At 48.6% G+C, this 21,223-nt stretch overlaps 1 protein-coding gene across 4 annotated transcripts in view; it reads right to left on the bottom strand.

Moving 5' to 3' along the window:
* Positions 1-3,831: 3,831 nt before the first annotated feature.
* Positions 3,832-21,223, bottom strand: part of MIB2 (MIB E3 ubiquitin protein ligase 2) — a 43,929-nt gene continuing 26,537 nt past the window's right edge. For 3 of the 4 annotated variants that reach the window (XM_054175621.1, XM_009906801.2, XM_054175623.1), the window contains 14 exons: positions 20,245-20,387; positions 18,232-18,339; positions 16,854-16,958; positions 15,982-16,144; positions 15,248-15,381; positions 13,201-13,349; positions 12,387-12,543; positions 11,586-11,740; positions 11,006-11,132; positions 10,433-10,663; positions 8,549-8,727; positions 7,416-7,603; positions 6,660-6,725; positions 3,832-4,846 (listed from right to left, as the gene is read on the bottom strand). In XM_054175621.1, coding sequence (XP_054031596.1) covers positions 4,605-4,846; positions 6,660-6,725; positions 7,416-7,603; positions 8,549-8,727; positions 10,433-10,663; positions 11,006-11,132; positions 11,586-11,740; positions 12,387-12,543; positions 13,201-13,349; positions 15,248-15,381; positions 15,982-16,144; positions 16,854-16,958; positions 18,232-18,339; positions 20,245-20,387 — 2,147 coding nt within the window. In that variant the 3' untranslated portion in view covers positions 3,832-4,604. The remainder of the gene's footprint in view (positions 4,847-6,659; positions 6,726-7,415; positions 7,604-8,548; positions 8,728-10,432; positions 10,664-11,005; positions 11,133-11,585; positions 11,741-12,386; positions 12,544-13,200; positions 13,350-15,247; positions 15,382-15,981; positions 16,145-16,853; positions 16,959-18,231; positions 18,340-20,244; positions 20,388-21,223) is intronic. The other variant, XM_054175622.1, reaches the window with a different exon arrangement.

Raw genomic sequence — 21,223 nt, 5'->3', positions numbered from 1 at the left:
CTCTGTGGAGATTTTAACCACTGTCAGGAGCAGAGTGCACAGCTGTTGACATTTCATCCCTGTTCTCTGCCCTGGCTGAGGAACACCATGGCTTCCCCAAAGGGTACTTGTGCTTGAGGGGCTCTCAGATGCAGCCATCAGCGGTCTCCAACCTACAGCACTTGGTGGAATTTCAGCCTTTTCCAGATGCTTCACACAGCCCCCAGAGCTCCCTCCTGGGAGCCAGGGTTGCCCTGTGCCAAGGCCAAGTAGTTAATCAGAACTCTACAAGTTTTCTCTCTGCCTTTTTACTATTCTGCTGTGCCTTCTCAGGCAGCCTGAGCCCCTGAGCAGGCTGCTCTCACAGGAGTGCAGAGAGCTGCTGCTGCAACTGCAGAGTTCTGATGAATTGTCGAGGTCTCAGGTTCTCCAGGGCAGATATTTGCTTTGGACTCCAGGCAAAAACTGTCATCCTGACTATATTTGGAGAGAAAAAACATTCCTGGCTTTGGTTTCTGCCCAGTGTCTAAAAGCAATGGAACACATGACACTGAGGGAATCCATATGGTGGAATGGGGAACAGGCAAGGAAGGCAGGGGACAGAAGGCAGAACTGACTGCTCTGCCTTCATGCTGTCAGCAGCAGTGACCAGGACCTGCATATCCTTTGTATGGAGCTGGGATTTCCTAAGCAAGCACTAGGGATGCACATCCTCAGATCTCTGCCTGCAGTTCAGTGTCACAAGAGACAGCAGGCTCTGAACAGCTGTCAGAAGGGAGTGGATGTTGCATTGTGTTGGATAAAACCTAAAATGGGCAACCAGAGACTGTGAGGAACATAAAGGCCTGGATCATTGGCACCACACAATCACTTTGCTTGTTGAATCCCCTCAGCCTTTGCTTTGCTCTTCCCAATCTTGTTGCTGAAATGTTCAAAGTGGGGCTGCTGTGTAACACAAAGCACATGGCTACAGGCCCCAGGGCAAGGTTCAGCTCAAGAATAAATGCCTTCCTCACTTCCACGGAGCACTCTTGTAGCATTTCTCTGCTCCTCTTTGCTCCCCACTGTTCACTTTAAACCTTACACTTCCAGCTCAGCTTCTAAATGGTTCCCTGCTACACCTGCCACATTTAAGAGGAAGGTTGGCCCTGCTGCAGCAGGCCAGAAGCACACTGGCACTGCTTCAAGTCCCCAGAGCAACCTATTGCAACACAGCTATCCTCATCCTAAGAGGTGCTCAACCAAACCCAACCACTAGTGCTACAGCTGCAGCTGCCTGACTGCCCCAAACCAATCCCACCTCTCACCAAACCTCTTCTTTATTCAGGGATTAAGTGCAGATTACTCAGCACTGGAACAAGCTGCTCCCATTGGCTTCCCCTGTCATGAACTGGGAGTTCAACATGGAAGTAGGGAAGGAAGGACCCAACATGTGAGCATGTCTGATGGCTCAAGGCATGAGCATCAGTGTTTCGTCTGCAGGGCATCAGCCCAGCTCCAAACCACAGGCCAGGGGAGGGGATTGCACACAGCTGAATGGGATTTACCACATTCTGGCTCCTTGGTGGCCCATGCGAAAAGAATTATCAGCTCCCCATATAGCTCTCACTGTGAAAAGCACTTCAGTACTGATCCCTTCATCTCACAACTTGGGAGAGGGGAAAAAAACCCCCATCAACACCCACAAGCAGCCACCAACCCAACATTCCTGCATGGCTCCTGAGGGAATGGCAGTTAGAGTTTGTGCTTTTCAAGGGGTCATGGACTAAAAAGGTTTGTATGTGCTGTGGAAGGGCACAGCACTCCTCAGGGACAGACTAAGAAAGGTTCTTTAGTCCCCCAAACATTCTCCCACTTTCTATCCTGCAGCCCCTCGTGATCAGCATCTGCTGATGTTCCTAGAAAAATCCATGGTCTGCTGGACAGCAAATGAGCTGCAAACAAGGGCTTGCTCCAGCTGGCAAGGAGCATGGAATATTTTAACTGTCAAATTGGAGCTGCAGCTCACACAAATGCCTGGACTGGCCTGACCTCCTGTTACCAAAGAGACAGAGTCTTGACCCTAGGTGGAAGGTCAGCAGCTCAGTCATGGCCACGTAGTGAGCAGAGTTTCAGCACTGGAAGCAGGGAGAAGTTTGTCTTGCTACCCAGATGTTGCCTGTAACAGAGGAAGGATTGCTTACCTGGGTGGAGATGCTTTGTTGTTGTTGTTCTTTGGTGGGTTATAGCCATGATCTGTAATCCCTTTGTGGATGGCCCAGTCCTCCTGAAATCCTGGGAGCAGCATGGACTACTGGGAACATAATCAAGAGACAGATTGGGCTCTGCTTCCTGACTCTGCCTTTCAAAACCCCATCTCCCTCTCCCTACTCCCTCAGTCTCCTGCTGTCTGTAAAATGTGGAGTTTCAGCTGCAACTCAAAAGGAGGTGCTTTAGAAGCCCTGGCTTTGAGTAGGAGATGAGCTCCCTCTGGAAGTTTCACACCAGAAAGACTCAGCAGGACCTTTCCCTCTCAAGGCCATTGCTGCAAGGTACACAGGGGCTGGCAGAAGCCCCACTGAAACCAGGGAGCTCCCCAGCTCATTTGCAGACCTGTCAGCCTCCTTCAACAGGTAATCAACATCAAGCAGAAAGTGATTCACTATCCCCTGCACTTGTCCTTTGTCTTTAAAGGAGCACCTGCCTCTGACATCCCCTTGCCTCTCTTCCATTCCTTTCTCTTCCTTTCTGTTGCACCTGTAACTATTTGCTGCACAGCAAATGTCTGCTTTACTCCAAAGGAATTCACCCTTCAGCTACTGGAAAGCAGCTCTAAGGTCCCCCTGGAGTCTTCTCTTCTCCAGGCTGAACAACCCCAGCTCCCTCAGCCTATCCTGGAGCAGAGCTGCTCCAGTCCTTGGATCACCTTTGTGGCCTCCTCTGGCCTCACTCCAGCAGCTCTGTGTCCTTCTGATGCTGGGGACACCACAGCTGGAGGCAGGATGGGAGGTGGGGTCTCAGCAGAGTCAAGGGGCAGAATCCCCTCTCCTGCCCTGCTGCCCACACTCCCCCGGCTGCAGCCCAGCACACAGCTGCCTGCTGGGCTGCATGAGGGCACTGCTGGCTCCTGGGGAGCTGCTCATCCATCAATACACCCAAGTCTCTTTCTTCAGAGCTACTCTCACCATCAGCATCTACAGGACTCAAGAGGCTGTGATCTGCAGAAGGCAGAGGTTATGGCATAAAACCTTCTCACACCACAAGACGCTGAAGCAGCGACAAATATTCCTGTAACATCCACACATTCCACCACTGGAAGAACAAAATGCCTTGCAAAAGGTTTGGCACCTGTTTGCCAAGGAACAAAGAGAGGAGCAGAGGAGCAGATCAGGTTTGTGTCTGGTTTCAATATTGCAACAGGTAACAGAGAGCAGGCTTGTGCAGAACTGTGCCACTAGAGATTTACAACCCCCCCACACACACAGAGCTGGGCACATATTACACTGTGGCCCCACAGCTTGCCACTTCCAGCAGTCACTTTGCACAGGAGGGACTCAGGCAATCAGTTTGGTTTCTTCAGTGAAGACAGCTGGGAAAGACAAGAGAGCAGGCTCCATGGGTCAGCTGCTGTTTGTACATTCATTTTAATGCTCAGGAAAAATAGATTATTTTTTGTGTTTTATTCAGTTTTGCTGCAAAACAGAGAAACAGAACCAAAAAGAAGTCCCTTTGTTGTTTGTTTCCTTTTTTCCTTTCCTAATTATTCCTATTTATTAGCTTTACACTTTGATTGGAGTATTTGAACACCTGCCTTTGGCATAATGGAGAGAAAGCTCAGGAGTCTCTGAACACACAGTTGTGCCAAAAAAAAAAACCCAACCCCAAACCATAAAATAAAACATGGAAGAAGAGTGTCACTTAGAGGTTAGAAATGTTTGTTGTGACAACAGATTTTCTCCAATCAGTGTTCACTACTTTATCTCTAAGGCACACACTCTGTCTTTAGGGTCTCATCACATCCACATTTGCCTCTTGTCAGTTGAAGTCCTTGTGGAGCCCACAGCTGCCAGTTCAGCCAGCAGGCTGTCTTAGGACATCACCTCCCTACCACTGAGAGGCATCAAGGAGAAGTGACACCGTGACCCCAGCTCCTCAGGTGAAGCTCAAGCATGTGCTTTGCCATGGCCTGCCAAGGTCTGAGGTACATCATCCCACAGCAACTCCTTTCAGAGCCAGGCCAGGATGCAGATCTGATGCTGCAGAGCACTAGACATGATGCAGTCACTGCAGCTGGATGCTGCTGGAGACATCTGCAAATGGAAGGCTATCCACCTGTGGTCTGAAAGTCTCTCATGCCCTCAGCAGATAAGGTCACTCCTGCCTTCAGCTCCTTCTGACGGATCAGCAGCACAGAGTGCGGGGGCTGCCTGCCCTCAAGCACCGCTCCTCAGCCGTATGACACCAAGGAGAGAGGACTCCCTCCACCTCCACCCAAGTCACAGCAGTTACTTGCTTCCCTCTTTCAGGATGGCTTTTTGCAGGTAGCCAAAGCCATCAGCCTGCCCAGCACGTCTCATCTACAATGCAAACAAAGAGGAAGGACAGAGGGAGGCGGGGAGGGGAGGGGAGGGGAAGCGAGCGGCTCCTTAGACGAAGATCGGAATCCTCTCCCGGATTGCCTGCCTGCAGATGGGGCAGACAGTGAGGGATGTGCTGCAGTCTGGGCAAGAGCCATGTCCACACTGGAAGACCAGTTTGATCTGGTCATCGATGCAGATGGGGCAGGTGATGCGCTCCTCCATCTGCCGGTAGCGGCTCTGCAGCTCCTCCATCAGCTTCCTCTGATCTGTGGACTCGGAGCTTGGGCTGCACTCCACCTCGGTGCTGTCTGCAGGGGTGGAGAGCAGGAAGAGTTAGTCACCAGTGTGCTCTGCCTCATGGCACTGCCTCTGAAACCAGGCTCTGCCCCTCCAGCAGCGCTTGCTTCAGACTAAACTCTCTCCACTGAGCCTCATCCAGAGATTCCCCAAATCAAAAGCCTGAGCTGATGGCCTTTGCAAGCTGGCCAGCGCTGCCCTCCTCCACTCAGCTGGTTTGTGTGTGTGAGAGCTTGGGTGCTTGCTTTCAAAGGAAACAGAACCTTGTCTGAAATGTTCTGCCTTGGTCTTCTGGAACAGGCTGCTGCTACCTCCCAAGTAAAACCACTGGAAGCTGCTGTGCTGCTCTGCCATGCTAGTCCAGGAACCCTTACAGGGCCGTGAGTGCTGTGTTCTCTCAACCTCCTCTTCACATTTGGGATGCTAATCTCTGCTTGTGTCTTTCAGGACACTCATGGTGAAAGGAAACCACCATTTTGACATCACTTATGTTGAATCTTGCATACATGAAGCTGCACAAACAGAATCATTTGGTCAACTCTATGGCATTAAAGAGCCCCAAACCCTGGGCAGCTTCCAGCTTAGGCAAATAGACTCCTCCTGGTTTCAGCTTAGCGCAGCCCACAGCTCATCTTCTGCTCCTCAGGATTTGGTTAAGCAGCTTTACACTTCAATACAGCTCATAGAATGGTTTGGGTTGGAAGGGACCTCCAGAGGTCCAACCCCCTCTGCCTTCCTCAATGCTCTGGAACTAGCTGCACTTCAGCGGTGCAAGAAGTGATTCAAATCCATAAAGGTGAAGTGAATTTGAGGACAGGGAGCTTGCAAAAGGCAAACACTGAAGGCATCACTGACAGGGAAGTCCTGCTGGTGTTTTCAGAGCCCTTGATGTTCCTCCTCCAGCAGAAATCTGTATGCAAATGTCTCATTTGGGATTCTAAGCACTGTGTTGTTGCTAGTCTGGAGCTCCTGTGCACTGCCAGGTGAGCTTGCTAGTGTTTGGGCCATGGGGCTGCAAAAAGGATTCCCTCTTTGCCAGCTGTGTACATCCAGTGCCCTGTGAGAGACTCCTGGCTCTCCTACACTTTTGTCCATGCATCAAGTCACAAGACTAGAGCCTGATCCCAACCAAGCAATCCACAATACTGACCCAGGAGCAGCAGGACATGCAGTTCATGATCATGTGCACTTGCCCTGACAGTGACCTCAGCTAGCAAGACAGCAACTCTCCCAACTGCTAGGAAGAAAACCTTCAGTGGGAAATTTTAAGTCAAGTGTAAACCTGCTTCCAGCTTGCTTGCTGACACACCTCACATTGCTCATCCTGGACCCTGTTTTCTGCCCACACTTCTCAATCTGTTTCAAACTGGGTTGAAGAGCTTTGTAGACACAATGCAGGCCAATGATCTCTGGAGAGCAGGCTAATGCCAGCCCTGCAGAGGCACTGGACCTTCAGCCAAGGCAGGAGCAAGGCTTTCACATGAGGGAAGTTTTTCCTTCCTCTCAGGTCTTCACTGTGGAATCCCTGCCTGTGGAAATGGTTAGACTGACACATGGAGAAACTGACAGCTGCTTTTCATCCTCCAAGTCAAGCACAGGACAAGCTTCCTCAAAGGTCCTGTCTGAGGAGCTTCAGCTTGGCCCACGACACCTTTCCCTCTCTGAAGGTCGTCAATGCAACAGCCACACGTCCTAAAAAGCCTCAAAACCAAACCATCAGCTCCCATCCTTGTACTTATTTCACTGAAAATCATTGCTGCTGCTCAAACTGATGCTGTGCAGGACCCTTCCCACAGCACTGAAGAGGAGGAACAGCAAACATACCTTGCTTCAGTTTTTTGGTTATTGTCACTTGACATTTGATGCACTTCTTCATTCTCCTGGAGCATTCTACCATGAAGGACAGAAGAAGAGATTCCAGTAAGCCCACTGAATCAAGAGGAAGAATATAGACTCAAGAACATCAGCTTTGAACAACCAGAGACCTCCCTGGATGGCTAAAAAGTTGTTTCTGCACAGGAATGAGGACAGTATCTTCTTTCTGAGCTACATCCTAGCCTCCTCATTTAGTCTTCGTTATGGCAGTGGCAAATACAACACCTCAGTGCTCTGTGCTGCTGGAACTGGTGCACTGTGGATCAAAACCAGCCCTCTGCTCTGGCACACAGTCCTCACCAACTCCCTGTGGTCAAGCTGTGAGTGTCTTGCAAGATAACAAACTTGCTGACACGTTTGAGCAGGCTGCCACTGAACCAATTGAAATGCAAACCACTAACAAAGCCCAGAAGAGAGAAATCCTTTGATGGATAAAGCAGTGCCAGCTAGAACTGAAACATCTGGCTCTCCTCCTGAATCATCCAGGGCATCCACAAGCACAAGCAAAGCTGCCTGGAGGCCCAATCAGCAGGTAGCCAGCACATTCTGTGCTCTTCATAGAGAGCTTTGGACATCTTACTTAAGATGGTGGTGCTGGAATCGTGCTGAGGTTGTTTCAGGACACAACAACAGCTTTGTGTTTAAACTGACTGATGAGAGTCCAGCTAGGGAAGCTGTGTGGGGGAAGAGGAAAGATGGACTTACCTTCACACACAATACTGTGCTGGCATGGGAAGAAATGGATGAGCAAGGCCAGCTCTGAGCAGACCAGGCACTCTGTGGGGACTGCCACACTGGAGACACTAAGGTTGGTCATTGTGTTGGGGGTGGTGTGCACACGGCGAAGGCTGCAGGTGATGGTTGAGCTTTCTGAAGAAACCTGCTGTTGTTCCCTGCAACCAGCAACAGGCAACAACATTTCACTCCAGAGGTCCTCCTTCAGCAACCAAACACCACTGCACTGACCCCTGGCAAACACTTAGCATGGAGACAGAGCAGCAGATGCTCAGGCAGCTCAAACCTGTGAACCTTTACTGCCCTAGCGGGGCCAACCCAGCCTCTAGGAGCTGGGATTCTCACTGGGGCTATCTAAAACCAAAGGCAAAGAGCATGGATGACCAATGCTCAGATGAGTTTCAAGGGCCACATTTCACCTGTCATTTAGAGAGGAGCAGAAGCATGGCCAATTACAGTGCCTGCTGCATGGCTCCTCCTCCAGCAGCAGCATGACTCCATCTGGGCCCGCAGAGCAGAGCAGACAGAGCTCTGCTTTCATGTTTGCAGAGTCAAAATCCAAACAAGTGTTTCTCAGAACCTGAGATAAAGCCACCTCTGCCTTGCTGCTCTCCCTTTGGCATGTTTCTCAGCTATTTCTCTTATCAGCTGAAAAACAGGCACTTATCTGCTCTGGAATCAATTCTGTGCCCACACTGTGGTCACACCTCCTCTGTGTTTAAATTATCTGCAGCTGCAGAATCCAAAGTAAGTAAACCAGAACCCTGAATGACTTTGCAAGGCAGAAGTTGCTCTTGGCTTCTCAGACTGTCTCAGGGCTCTCTAAAAGCAAGAGGCTGAGTCTGGAGCAAGCAGCATTCATCTGCTTTTCCCAGCTCTGTGGAATGGCAGCATGCACCCTTAAACAACCCCTCCAGAAACACAGGGGCAGCAACCAGCTCCAGCTGCCACAGGAGGTGCTCAGACTGACAGCCAAAGTGTTTCAAAGAGGCTTCATCCTCCCTGGAAGAGCAGCTGCCTGCAGTAGCAGCACAGAGCTGTGGGAACACTCTTCCTTTGTAGGGAAGTCCACTGTAAGGCAGCTTGCAGAGGACTTGGTTTACCTGAATTTCTGTGAGAAGTCTTTGACAATCTGGACAATCCTCCCATCTGTAATGAGGTCTAAAGGAGACTTCCCTCGATGGTTTGCATAATTAATGTCTGCTCCTTCTTGTGCTAAGTAACATGCAATTGCAGTCCCAACATTCAGCTCCACATTGCCAAGAAAGCCAGAAGCCTGCAGCTAAAAAAAGGAAGTGGAGAAATGCTCTGTTAACAGGAAGAGTTTCTGTTAGGTGGCTTTAATCTGCACCAGCTTCTAAACAAAGTCTTAATCCTTGTCCTTCTGATCTGAAGGTGCCATTTACATTCACTGAAACAGAGAAATCCTTCAGCCTGTAAGCAGCAGATTTAAATCCTGCATTCCAGGAATGAGAGTGCATAAGACTGGGGTCCTAACTGGTGCTAATTATGACTAATCACAGTAACAGGCATTCACTTCTTCAGGTAGTGGAAAGGAAGTCCTGTGAGGACACCCCAGTACATCTCAGCTGATGAAGAGCTGCTGTATCAAGCCCTAAGTGACAGCTATTTAAGAAGCTAAATTTGTGTGGGCATTATCCAAAGTCACTTGAAGTCAACAAACATTTCCTACCACTTTAGAAGACCAAGACATGCTGATTAAGGCAAAGAAAATTAGACATGAAGTAGGCCTACACCACCTAGATATAACATTACCACAAACAGCACTGGAGATGGCATGCTCAGGTCCTTCATATTGCTGTAAGACTTTCTGTGCCCAGGACTAGCTATTGGCTGTCCCTGGCACAAGCTAAGAGCCAACAGCTGGCAAAGCTCTTTCTCAGGGAGATAAGACCCAGCCTTGCTGCTGACCCCTCCTCAAATTTGCAAGCAGAGAAATTCAGAAGGAGGAAGGAACTGCTGAGCTGGTGTGGGGTGTTTCTGTGGAGTATCACTGGCTGAACAAACCTGAGGACCCAAAGGTGAAGCCTCTTTGGCCATGCACTTGAGCTGTCAACACTGGCAGCTTGGTAAGGAGCAGAATGGAGGAGCAGCAATGCACTAAGCTTTATCAAGCACCACCAGGTAGAAGGGAGGAGTGGGTGGCACACAACTGATTCTGCAGGGCTGCATGACCTTATTCTGACCATTTCAAATCACAATACAGAATTCCATGCTAGGTTTTCTGATGGTCTAAGTTATCCCTGCAATGGAATCATTCTCACTCCATCCATAAAGCATAACCAGTGCTTACATTCTTGGTTTGCACTGCAAATCTGGTGTGTGCATGTGATGGGATTTACATGGAGGGCAGAACACTCTGCAGGGCTGATTTAATGCCTTTGCCAGCAAGCCAGACTGAGCTTCCAGTCCTTGGTGTATCAGGTGCTGATTTCTACATCTAAGGCCTTTCCTGACAGGCCTTACACATCCATGACTACAGAGCAACAGAGTAAAACCCTATTGAGGCTTTTTAATCCTTGAGCCTTATAGATCTCACCTCTCACTCTGCTCCACATCTGCAGATAGCTGTGCTGTTTGTGGTTAGCTGTCCTCATATTTTCCATGCCATCAGGCAGAACTGAATTGCTGTGGTTCTGGGGCATGAATAAACCCATGAGTCTTGGCTCTGCAACTGGATTTGTGACCTTTCCCATGTCAAGAAAGCAGCACACAATGCTAATAAAACTGGGGGAGACAGCATGAATTGTTGTCTGACCAGCTGAAGTTTCAGGCTATAAATTCAATCATGGCCTCAGAGGATCTTTTCTTGCTTTCCCCACAAGCAAGATTTGTTTCCACATTCTCCATCTGGTCTGGCTTTACACAATTTCCCTGCTTGCCTCTGTCCCCTTAGGCCCCACTATCTGCTCTCATATCCCACATCAAGCATTCTCCTGCCCTTGGTGCTCCTACTGCCAGCTCACCTTGGACAGGAGGGACAACCCCATCTCCCCTTCGCGCTTCTCCATCATGACGGACATGAGCTGCTGTCGTTCCAAGGCAATGTGCATGGCTGTGTCCCCATCCTCATCCTCAGCATTGACATCACTGCCTTCACTGACCAGCAGCTGCACCATCCCCACGTGTCCCTGGATGACAGCCAGGTGCAGAGGTGTCTGGTTCCGGTTGTTCTTGAGGTTGACATCACAGCGACCCTTGGAGAGAAGAAAGGCATCAGAGGGAGAGGTCCCTGCTGAGTTGGGCTGAAGAGGGCTGTGGTGCTTGTTGAAGCTGAGAATCTCAAGTCCATCTCTTAGCCAGGAGAGCAGCATAGAGACTTCCAAGAGAGCTATGTGATGCAGGCCACACAGCTCAAACATCAAGCAAGAGGAGATGGGAAACCCCCCCCGGAACGCCAGCCCCTGTCCTTCAAAGGCTGGCCAGCAATGGCAGCTCTTCAGAGGCACTCTTGTGAGCATGAACTGCAGAAGGTTTTAGGCAATATGGGAGAGGCACAGATGGGAGGTTTTGGTGGTGGTTTGGTTTTTCTTTCTTACCTCTCTGATAAGGATTTCTGCCACTTCTTTGTGGTTGTTGAGAGCAGCAAGGTGCAGGGCAGTGAAGCCATCTTCCTTCTTGGAGTCAACCAGCTGCCGAGCCCTTGCTAGAATCTTCTTTATGGCTCTGAAGTGTTGGAGGACAACACAGAGAAAAAAATTTACTCTATCAGGAAGCAAAATAATGCAGCAGAGAGAGGCCTGCCTCTTCTGCTCAGCAGTTATGAGTGTTCATGTTCTAATAGACAGCACCACGAGCTGGCACTTGTGATGCAGAACATCCCCTCTGCCTCAGACTGTGTTACAAGAATGAAACAAAAGCCCTCAGGTATCATCTGGCAGAGTAAACTCACACTGCTATGAACATAATGATCTACCCTGGGAAGAGTTCTAGAGGCTCTCAGGTGTTTGGTTTTTTTCAAGGACTCTTTGCTACAAACCTCCTCCTGTTCTTCCCTGTGTGAACCCAAACATGTAAGGAGACTATCCAGAAGCAGACAGATTTCTCAGTCCAGCTAAGAGAAAGATGGAATGGGACAAGCAGGAAGCAACTTCCAGGGAATGGTGAAAATGCACTTACAGCTTGTTGCCTTTTAAAGCAGAATAGTGGAGCAGGTTGAAGCCTTGACAGTTCTGGACAGTGAAGTCTATGTTGGGGACTTCAGTGAGGATCTCAATAACGACTTTGTAATCTGCAGTGATGGCATAATGCAGAGGGGTGTCTCCCTGGGAATCCTACAGAGGGATACCAAAGCACAACACAGGTTGTGTCAAATGATACAGCTCACCCCGAGGGACACTTTGAGACAAGAAGCAATAGCATCACCAGGTCACATCAACTCCAGACCCAACTCCCAAGTGTCACTGGCATCCACAGCAGCTTTGTAGCCCCTGTGAAATCATTTCCCCAGGGTCTGAAGCCAGCTGAACAGGCAGGTGCTAACATCCCTAACCAGCTCTGAGAGCCTGACCCAGCAGAGTCCAGTCCCACCAGCACACATGCATGCTCCCAAACCAGGCTGGATCAAATTCACCATCATGCCAGTCTTCAAAATCTCCCCACCCCTTACTCCTGGGAACAGGAGTGTTCCAACAGCACACAGCAGCAGCTGGGCAGCTCTCAGTGGAAGCCCAAGTCCAGGAGAGCAGAAATAGTTCTACTGGACTGAGCAGAGTGATGATAGGCAGACCCAAACCTGGAATCCCAGAGTACTGCAGTTAGAGTATTTCCTCTGTGCAGTGCATTAAGAGAACTCCCTCCAAACTCAATGAAGCAACCAATGGTGTTGACTCACAAAGCATCATCTCTCTGCCTCAAAAAAAGCCCACCCCCCCAGCCCCCAAAACACACACCTCACCCCCCCCAGCCCCCAAAGCTTACTGGGAGGTTGACATCACAGTTGAGCTCGCAGAGGGTCCGCACCACCTCTGTGAAGCCTTGGCTGACAGCCACGTACAAGGCTGTGCACTTGGCATTGTTCAACAGGTCTGTGCTGGCTCCTTTTGCCACAAGCACACGAGCAACCTCAGCTTGGTTTCTGGTTGGAAAGCAAGGAGGAAGCCAGATCACATTCAGGTCTGTGCAGACAGTAAATGCTTCTCAAGTTTTGTATCTTCCCAACCTCATCCCATCTCTTCTTAGTATTGAAAACACCTCAACAAGTCCACAATCAAACCCCACAACAGAACCTTCCTAGAATCTGCTCTCTCTTTGCTTTACATCAACAGGAATCTCCTGTTCTTCATGAGAAATTCTTCCCTGTTTAGCTTACAACACAATTTCATCTTGCTCTGGAAAACAAATGGTAGTCACAGAAACCAGCCAGCCAACCTAAGCCCAACCAGCCAGCTAAAGCCCAACCAGCCAACCTAAGCCCAACCAGCCAGCTAAAGCCCAACCAGCCAACCTAAGCCCAGCCAACCCAACCATTCCCCACCTCCCTGAAAAAAAATCTAATCACCAAGACCTCCTTGTGACTTGTTCTAGTTCCCCCTGAAGCTGACCTGGCTGTGGGGGTTAAACTGGTGCACTAAGAAACACAGCTGTGGGCCTGAAGCTCAAAGGCCAGTTTCTAACACAAGATGAAATCCACCAGCTACACACCCTTCACACACATTGCCTATTTATTCCTAGAATGTCCTTTTGCAGCCTGTTAAGGTCTTGTATCAGACACAGCAAGAGGAAGATATCCTACCCAAAAGCTGCGTAGTGCAGTGCTGTATCCCCCTCTTCATCCCTCAGGTTGACAGTGGCATGTGCCTGCAGCAAGATCTTCACAACCTCCAGGTGCCCCTGATAGGAGGCAATCTGCAGGGCAGTTCTGCCCTGGTTCTTTGCATCAACCTACAGGAAGGGTAGGGACAAAGCAAACAGCTTGGTTAGGAAAGACCTTGCCTTGTCTTCAGCCGTTGGCTCTGTTCTGGAGCAGGGTGGGAGTCACTAACTGAAGGACAGCTGCAGGCTCAGAAATGCTGAGCAGAATCTGTGCCTCCTTGGCTCTACTTTACATTCATCAACTCCAAGGCTGACCTTGTCCCAGAATATTTCTAAAGGGGAAGGAGAGAGGACATGGAGTCAAGAAGGGAGAAATGAGTGAACAGAGCTGGAAGCCAGGACTCTAATTGCAGCTGTGATGCCAAACCCATCTATGCCTGCAAGCAGCATTCTTCTTGACATCTCTGCCAACAATTCCCTTCCCAATAGGAGAATGTGTGAGGAGATCAAATTAGCTTTGCATAAGGCTTTGAAGATGCCAAGTCCCCATTGTTCTGTGCTACTCCAGGTACTTCACTGGGCACAAAGGCTCGAGGGTATATCACAGTGCTCAAGTGCTGCAATGAGATTTCCTGAGAATTAAAAGGGATTGAAGAACAAAGGGAGGCTGTATGAAAAGAAGGAAAAACAGGAAAAGAAGCTGCTGAAATCAATGGGAGAAGAGATGAAGGAGCAGGCAAACATTCAGCAGGCTGGCAAGGAGAACAAAGGGGTTTCTCCTAGCTCTAGGCAGCAGTCAGGAGAGCAGGACAGGCAAATCTGGCCTGGATTCACTCAAAATGATGGGCAAGTCATTTAGGCAAGGAGGCATCAGAAACCATCTAGACAAGGCAGACAATGCTGATAAGCTGGAAAGGCCTTGGCAAGCAATCCCAGCTTGCACTACTGAGTCTCAAACCCAGCCTCCTCTTGCTGTATGTAACTAACAGAAATAACTGATTAATTAATACAGACATTAAATGGAATGTAGAACAGAATTCTGATCACTAACCACAGAATGGTTCCCTGACTCTTGGCACTTCCTTATCTGGGACAAATGTGACAATTGCAGGCAGTTGTCTATTCCTCCCATCTCCAGAGGCCCAAATAACTTTGTAAATAGCTATAATGAATACCAGACAACTAAGCACTCAAGCAGCTTCAGAGATTCCTCCTGAACTGATCCTGCTTTTCCTGGTTCATGCACCCAGCTGTTCTTGCCAGCCATGCAGAGCCTCAACCAACCTTAGCTTTGGATACTGATGATCTCAAAGGACACTGCTGAAAACTTTTGTTCCCTGGTTCTCCCTTTTTAAACCTGGTTTATAAACCCTGTGGCCCTCACTGAAGGAGCCTGAGCCTTCAAACAGGCAGCTTGAAAGAGCATAGATTTGAGTGGATGTGATCCTAACTGTTTGGCATTCTGCAAGCACTTAAAATTGCTCACCAGCAAGTCAAGCCCAAGTTCCCTGCTCCAGTCAGACATGACTGGAGATAAGACACTGCACAGACACGCACAGCATCAGGATCTGGGCAGCTTTTCTCTTTCCTGATTCCAACAATATCATTTTGCAAGGTTATCTAAGGACAGACACATCCCAGCCAGACACAACCTGCAGCTTTCTTTCCAAACAGAGGGTAGATCTTGCTACTGTTTCATATAGATAAATACCTCTCCCCCCAGTTCCACAGGTGCAGTGTCCATACAGGGAATCTGGGACAAGCCAGCTTTGGAAATGTGCTTTCAGCACTTAACTCTAGCTCACATTTAGTGTCACAGACTGGAGCCATGAAATATACACATTTAACATACAAATTTAATCCTAGGTTGTAGCAAAATCGTTTTCCAGCTGGTAGGAGCTGATACAAGGTCTGAAAAAGCCATTCTTCTTCTCCCATCCTCTTCCCCACTTGACTCCAAATTTTATGACAGCATTTTCAAGAGGAGCAACAAAAAGTAACCCTTCAGGGATGTCTTCCAAACTTGCCTTGTCTGGGTACTTCTGAAGGAGCTCTCGAACTTTAGCTGCATTGTTGAGCGCTGCACAGATGACCAGGCAGCCTGCATGCTCTGACTCTGCCTTCTGAGACAGCAGTTTCTCCAAGACAGTAATCAAAGTACCTGGCAGGAATGAGAAACAGCCACAGGTTAGGAAGGCCAAAAAAGCAGGTTTAGAAATGCCTGCAGTTGGCATAGCACAGAACCCAAGCATGGGCCTGCTGTGCCTCCACCACTCAGCTCACACAAAGGGCTTTACAAATCACTTTTGCTTTACAAGTCTGATGTTTTGAGAACCCAAAAGACATCAGACCATGCTATAGAAGACCAACAGAGAAACAGCACTACTAAAAAGGCAGATAATCTGAGGAGCAATGCATGGATTTGGAAAGGATGCCATGAGGAAGAAATCCAGGTCCCTTCAGATGGGCCCTCTCATGACAGACTATGGCAAGCATTTCCAAGTCCCAAATTCTGTAGTTCCTTAAGTCCAGAGTCCTAAATTCTATCATTTCCTGCTAAGTCCAGCTTTGCTTCCCCAGTAAGGCATAGCCTGGCTTTGGAGCTGTGCCTAGGGAGAACAGACAGCTGGAGTCTGACACTGTCCAAAGAGTGTTGCTGCTGTTACACCTGACCAACACATCACAACCCTTGCCAGATCACAGAATCACCAAGGCTGGAAGAGACCTCAAAGATCAGACATCCCTGTCCTCACTATCTCACTTTTTGATTCCTTTGCATTCTCTGTTGTCATGAGGTTTGCTTCTTCCTCTCTCTGATAAGCTGTCAGGCAAGCTGGGTTAAAGGTCCAGGACTGTCCTCCAACCGACACTCGCAGATCTCCGTCCCCATAGACCTTGATCACTTTGCCTATGTGGCCCAGGGTCTGCAACAAAGAGAGACAGAGGATTTTCACCAGGTGAGATGCTGCCAGGCTTCTCAGAACCAATGCAAAGCTTCTAAGAGTGGTTTCACAGGTGGCACATTCCAGCTGTGTGAAAAGAAGCACTGAACAGCGACACACACGCAGACAGCTCCCACTTCAAGGACACCAGAGGGGTCTCAGCAGTTTCTCTGTTACTGGTTTTACATAAGCAAGGGTTTCCCAGACACATTACACATGTCTGGAGATGAAGGTGGTGAAACAACAAGACATGGTCTGAAGAACCCTGTGAGAGAACTGATGCAACTGGGACTAGGAAAGGTTTCCTCTGGGCATTTATTTGCTCCTGGAGGTCACCTGTAGCGGTCTGACCAGACCATTTTTCCACTTCCCTGCCTCGTTCCAGAGAATTAAGGAGGGCATAAGAGAGCTTGTTTACTTTGCTTAGTGAAACCTCTTTTCTCACTTACTGGTATAGCCAAATCCTTTGCAGGTTCCCCATTTACCTGTGCTTCACTTTGGGTGCTGCAAGAGGATTGGGATTACCAAGAGCAACCCTTTGTTTTGGCAAGGCCTCAGCGGTGCCAGAAAGGTCTGTGCACTCGCTGAGCAGCTGGGATACTGGAGGGCAGTGCAAGCCCAGTCACTATGAATAAGTGCTTGGGAAAAGTCAGGAAGTTACTGGAGTGTCCTGGAACGGGTGTGCACTCACAGGTGCCATCTCATCTGTCCACTCCCCATGACCAGGTTGGAATCGCTTCACTGTTTCCATATCATCTATCACCCGGACAACATCACCAACCCAAAAGGTGTTGAGCTACAAGAAAAAGAAAGTCATCAGCTTTTGGGGGCTGAAGCCAGAGTTTTCAGAAAATCAAAGTAAGTAAGAATTGTGATCAGCCCTTCCCCCCCAGGTGCCCACCCTCAGAAAGCCCCAAGCAAGCGTGCAGCTCATCGACCCCAAAAACAAAGGCATTGCAAGACGTGAAGTACAGCTCCCAAGAGATCTGTAATCCCTGCACTGCAAAATAAACACAGGTCAAGGGCTGGGGTAGTTCTGTCTGAAGCCAAGTGCACATTAAAGCAGGGAAATCATTTGGGATGCCACATTTTCCTTTCCTATTTCAAACCACTTAATAATACCAGTATGGAACTTTCCTTGTTCCATCTCCTCTCTCTCTCTCTACCTGACTTGGCACTGGAGATTTTAATTCACTTTAATACAGAAGTGAAATCTGTTTGCCATTTTAAAACAGAAAACAGAGCTTATCTCTGCTGGTAATTTGCCAGATGCTCCCTCTGCTCACTGAGCAGTGTGTCAAAACACACTTTTCAAGGCAGACTAATTCTGTGCAAAAGAGTCTGACACTGCATTTTTCCAGTGGTATTGGGAGAGTTTAGCAGCCTGACCTTGTTCAGGTCTTTCAGAATTTTACAGTCTTCCAGCAGCAGCTCCTGTAGCTCTTAACCCTGTTTCTAATCATCCACATTTCAACTCCTCAAGCCTCTGGTGAAGGCCAGAGCCATGAGGTTCAGAAATGCAGAAGAGCTCTTAACCCCGTTTCTCATCGCCCACATTGCAACTCCTCAAACCCCTGGTGGGGGCCAGAGCTATAAGGTTTAGAAGTGGAGACACAGAAAAGGTGGATCAAAGACTCAGGTCATCCAGAAGAATCAGAGAGAAGAGAGACAAGATGATGCAAAAAGGGAGAGTAACACAAAGACAAGAACAAGGAAGAAAACAAAAGTCCAATGGAAATGGCACAGAAGAAGGCTCATCACAGATGAAAGGCAGCAGCAGAAGGTTGAGCTACTGTAGGTCTACTGTTACCACTCTTGACAAAGATGCTGAAACCAAGAAATAGAATTTACCTTCAGAATTTACAACATTTGAAATGCAAAAGTTCATCAAACTAGACAGCCTAGCAGCCCAGATCCCACTGCCTGCCACCATCTGTCTGAGCTCTGATGGCTTGCAGGAGTTTCTGCCTGCACCTGAGACCCAGGGTGTCCTAACACCACAGGCTGCCCTGACAAGCTACTCCCTGCAGCATTTCTACTTCCAGCCCAGCTCACCTACCAGCACCTACCTTAGTGAGAGCTCCAGGATGGAAAGTCCAGCGGGTTTCGCTGTTGAACTGCACCCTCACGTCCCCTCTGTCCGTGATTCTGTGCACAGTCCCTGTCTGGCCAATGAACTTGTGATGGGGAGGGGAAAAACAAAAACAAAATAGGGGAAACCCCCTAAATAAATCACAGTCCTTAATTGTGAGAAAAGCAGGCCCCCAGAGACGGCTAAAGCAGGCCCCATTTCCAAGTCACAAACTAACAGTGCTCCCTGAAACTGCTTTAGATGAGATGCAGTCATGGGTTTCCTGCAGGAGGGAAAATACTGTGATACTGTGAAAAGCTGCTTAAGAAGCTCTTCTAAAGTAGCAGCACACTGAGGGAGGAGGGCAATAGGAGACCAAAGTGTGAAAATCCTTAGAAATGCAGCAGAAATCATCCTCCTCTTTCCAACTGGCAAAGGTGGGCAGGGATTACAACACTGCTCTGCAGCATAACAGCAGTAAGGCATTCTCCAAGAGGCAAAAAAGGCTGGGGGCACGGTAGAGGAGACTCCAGAAAACACAGTTGTGTAGTGTAGTATTCTGCATCTGTTGATTTTGGCAGGTCCTGAGCAGCTGATAGTTTTGAAGCAGACAAAAAAAGTACTGATTTCTGAGGTGACAGAAGAAACTCTTTCCCTGTTTAATATCCTCCTCTGCATCTGCATTCACCTAACCCAGGAATCCAGAAGTGCAGAGGTTTACCAGCCCAGCAGACTGTTAGGTGCACAGCCACATTCCCCAGCCACAGCTTTGGGGATGCAGGTCTTGGCTGCAACAAGGAAAAATAATCCAGGGCTTCACTGAGAGCCTCCTTTAAAGTTCATGCCAGAAGATAAAGGCCCAGACCAGTGCTCAGCTAATAGAGCTCCACACTGACACTGGAATGTCATAGTCTGTCATGCCACTGTGAAGTCTGATTTCCAAAAGCCCACTCTCCTGCAGGGCAGGGTGGGCTAAGCTCCACAGAGAACATATCTTGATCATTTTAGAGCCCTGCTTCAGACAGCTGTCTCAGAATCAGACCTGCAGGTTATTCACTCTACTGACTCAAAGTGCAGCAAGGCCACTTGGGTCTTTTTGGGTCACTTGCTCCATAAAGCCACTTTGCAGAGAAGTTACTAACACAGACTCAGAGACAGGGTTTGCTGCTGGAGTGGTGAGTAGCAAAGCAGGATTTGGTCTTGTAGTAAGGCTCCTGCACAACAGCAGTGCTGCCTTCTTCAGGATGTGAAGGCAATTTAATCTATTTTGGGCAATACCTGTAGACCATTAAAAGCCCTGAAAGTTGACATAAGGGGAACCAAGACCTTTTAAATGAGATGGTAAATGTATTCATGCAACTGTTGTCATTTTGTCTGATTGTCAGCCCACACCAAATGTTCACAAGCCCCTGGAGGCTCCCTTCCATGATGGCCCCCCCTGAGATGCTACCCTACAGTGAGAGGTGTCATTGCTATCTTCACTTCCTCTACCAGCTGAGGTTTTTATAGATAATAGGTGAGAGCAGACTGATAACTCTTCCAACTAAAGACAACAGGCTAAGCTCCAAGAACATCATATGGGCTGAGAAATTTTAGCCCTGCCCACTGTTGACACAACACATAACTTTCTTTAGCAGTAATGCAGAGTACAAAAGGAGCCAAACAGGGAATGGATCCAGAACTCCAAGGAAAAGATCCATGGTTCATTTGAAAACAAACAAAGCAGCCATTAGGTTTTCTTGCACTGGCTTCCAAGGCTTTTGACCCTTCATAGACCCTTAGACTCATGCAGGGCAATTCTCCTACAACACAGATTTATCTGAGCCTAAAAATAAATCTGGCTCCAATGTCCTGAAGAATTTGTGATTTGAGATTCAGGAACACAGGATAGATGTGGAAGGTAACACATCACACAAAGATGTTCTGGTATCTTCCTAGCCTGTGCCTGCTTACGTAGCCTGAGATGGTGACTGATACATTACCAAGGGGACAGCAGCAAGCAGAAGCCTACCTCTGCCATTTTAGGGTTCCAGCCACCATGGCCCTCCTGCATCTCCCTCAGGATGTCAATGTCCAGCAGGCATTTCACTTTGTCCCCGTGCTGGAAGGGATGCCTGTCTGTGCTTTCCTTCCTCTGCAGCTCAGCTGGTTTTCCTGCAGAGAAGAATGACACCACCCACACTCATGCAGAATGCAATAATAAATACACTTTGGGTTTCATTTGCCTTTGCAGCAAGGGTTGCAAATTAGCACAGGCTTAATTGGGGCAGAATGGTGTCAAATCCTTTATTTTTATATTTTCTATTGTGGGGCATGCCATACATGCCCTCTGGGGCAGCACTGTGGAGAGGGATCAAGAGGGTTTAAGCTCTAACTGGATATTGATATGGGTTAAACATGAGGCAGTTAAAATAAGTCACAGTTTTGTCCCTTCCCTCTTGTGTCACATCAGACATCAGCAGCTGTTCCCTGCAATTCAGTCACCCACAACTGTTGTTCAGCAGACACACCCACACAGCACCCAAAATAAGTTCCCTTCCCCAGGCAGCCACATAGCTGGCTTTGTGCAGAGCTCTGCCCTCCCAGCTTTCCTGTGCAGCAAGGCACTGGACCCCTGGAAATAAACTCCCCAGCTAACCTTTCCCTTCCCTCCTGCTCTTGCTAAGGTGCTGAGGAAAAGAAAAGAAGGAGAAAGACCTGATTCATTCTGCTGCAGTCTCAAGAACAGATCTCTCAAGTCTTCCTTAAAATGAGGTTCCTGCACCCCATTTAAAAACCCCAAACCCTAAATGACACCTCAGTAAAAAATGCTGGAAGTCCAAACCCACAAACAGCTTCCTTGGTTTCAATAGAGTTAAGAGGGAAGGTGGACTGCAGCAAGTTGCCAATACAGACATCACCTTTTTCCATGACTTTTTATAACCTCCCTGCTGGGCAAATACTTGGCAGCTCCACTGTCTGAAATCTCCCCTTCTGCTACATTCCCCTTC

Source organism: Dryobates pubescens, chromosome 33, assembly GCF_014839835.1.
Source record: "Dryobates pubescens isolate bDryPub1 chromosome 33, bDryPub1.pri, whole genome shotgun sequence".
NCBI classification, from domain to species: Eukaryota; Metazoa; Chordata; class Aves; order Piciformes; family Picidae; genus Dryobates; species Dryobates pubescens.
The sequence above is the reverse complement of the archived record's forward strand: the minus strand, read 5'-3'. Positions and strand labels throughout refer to the sequence as shown.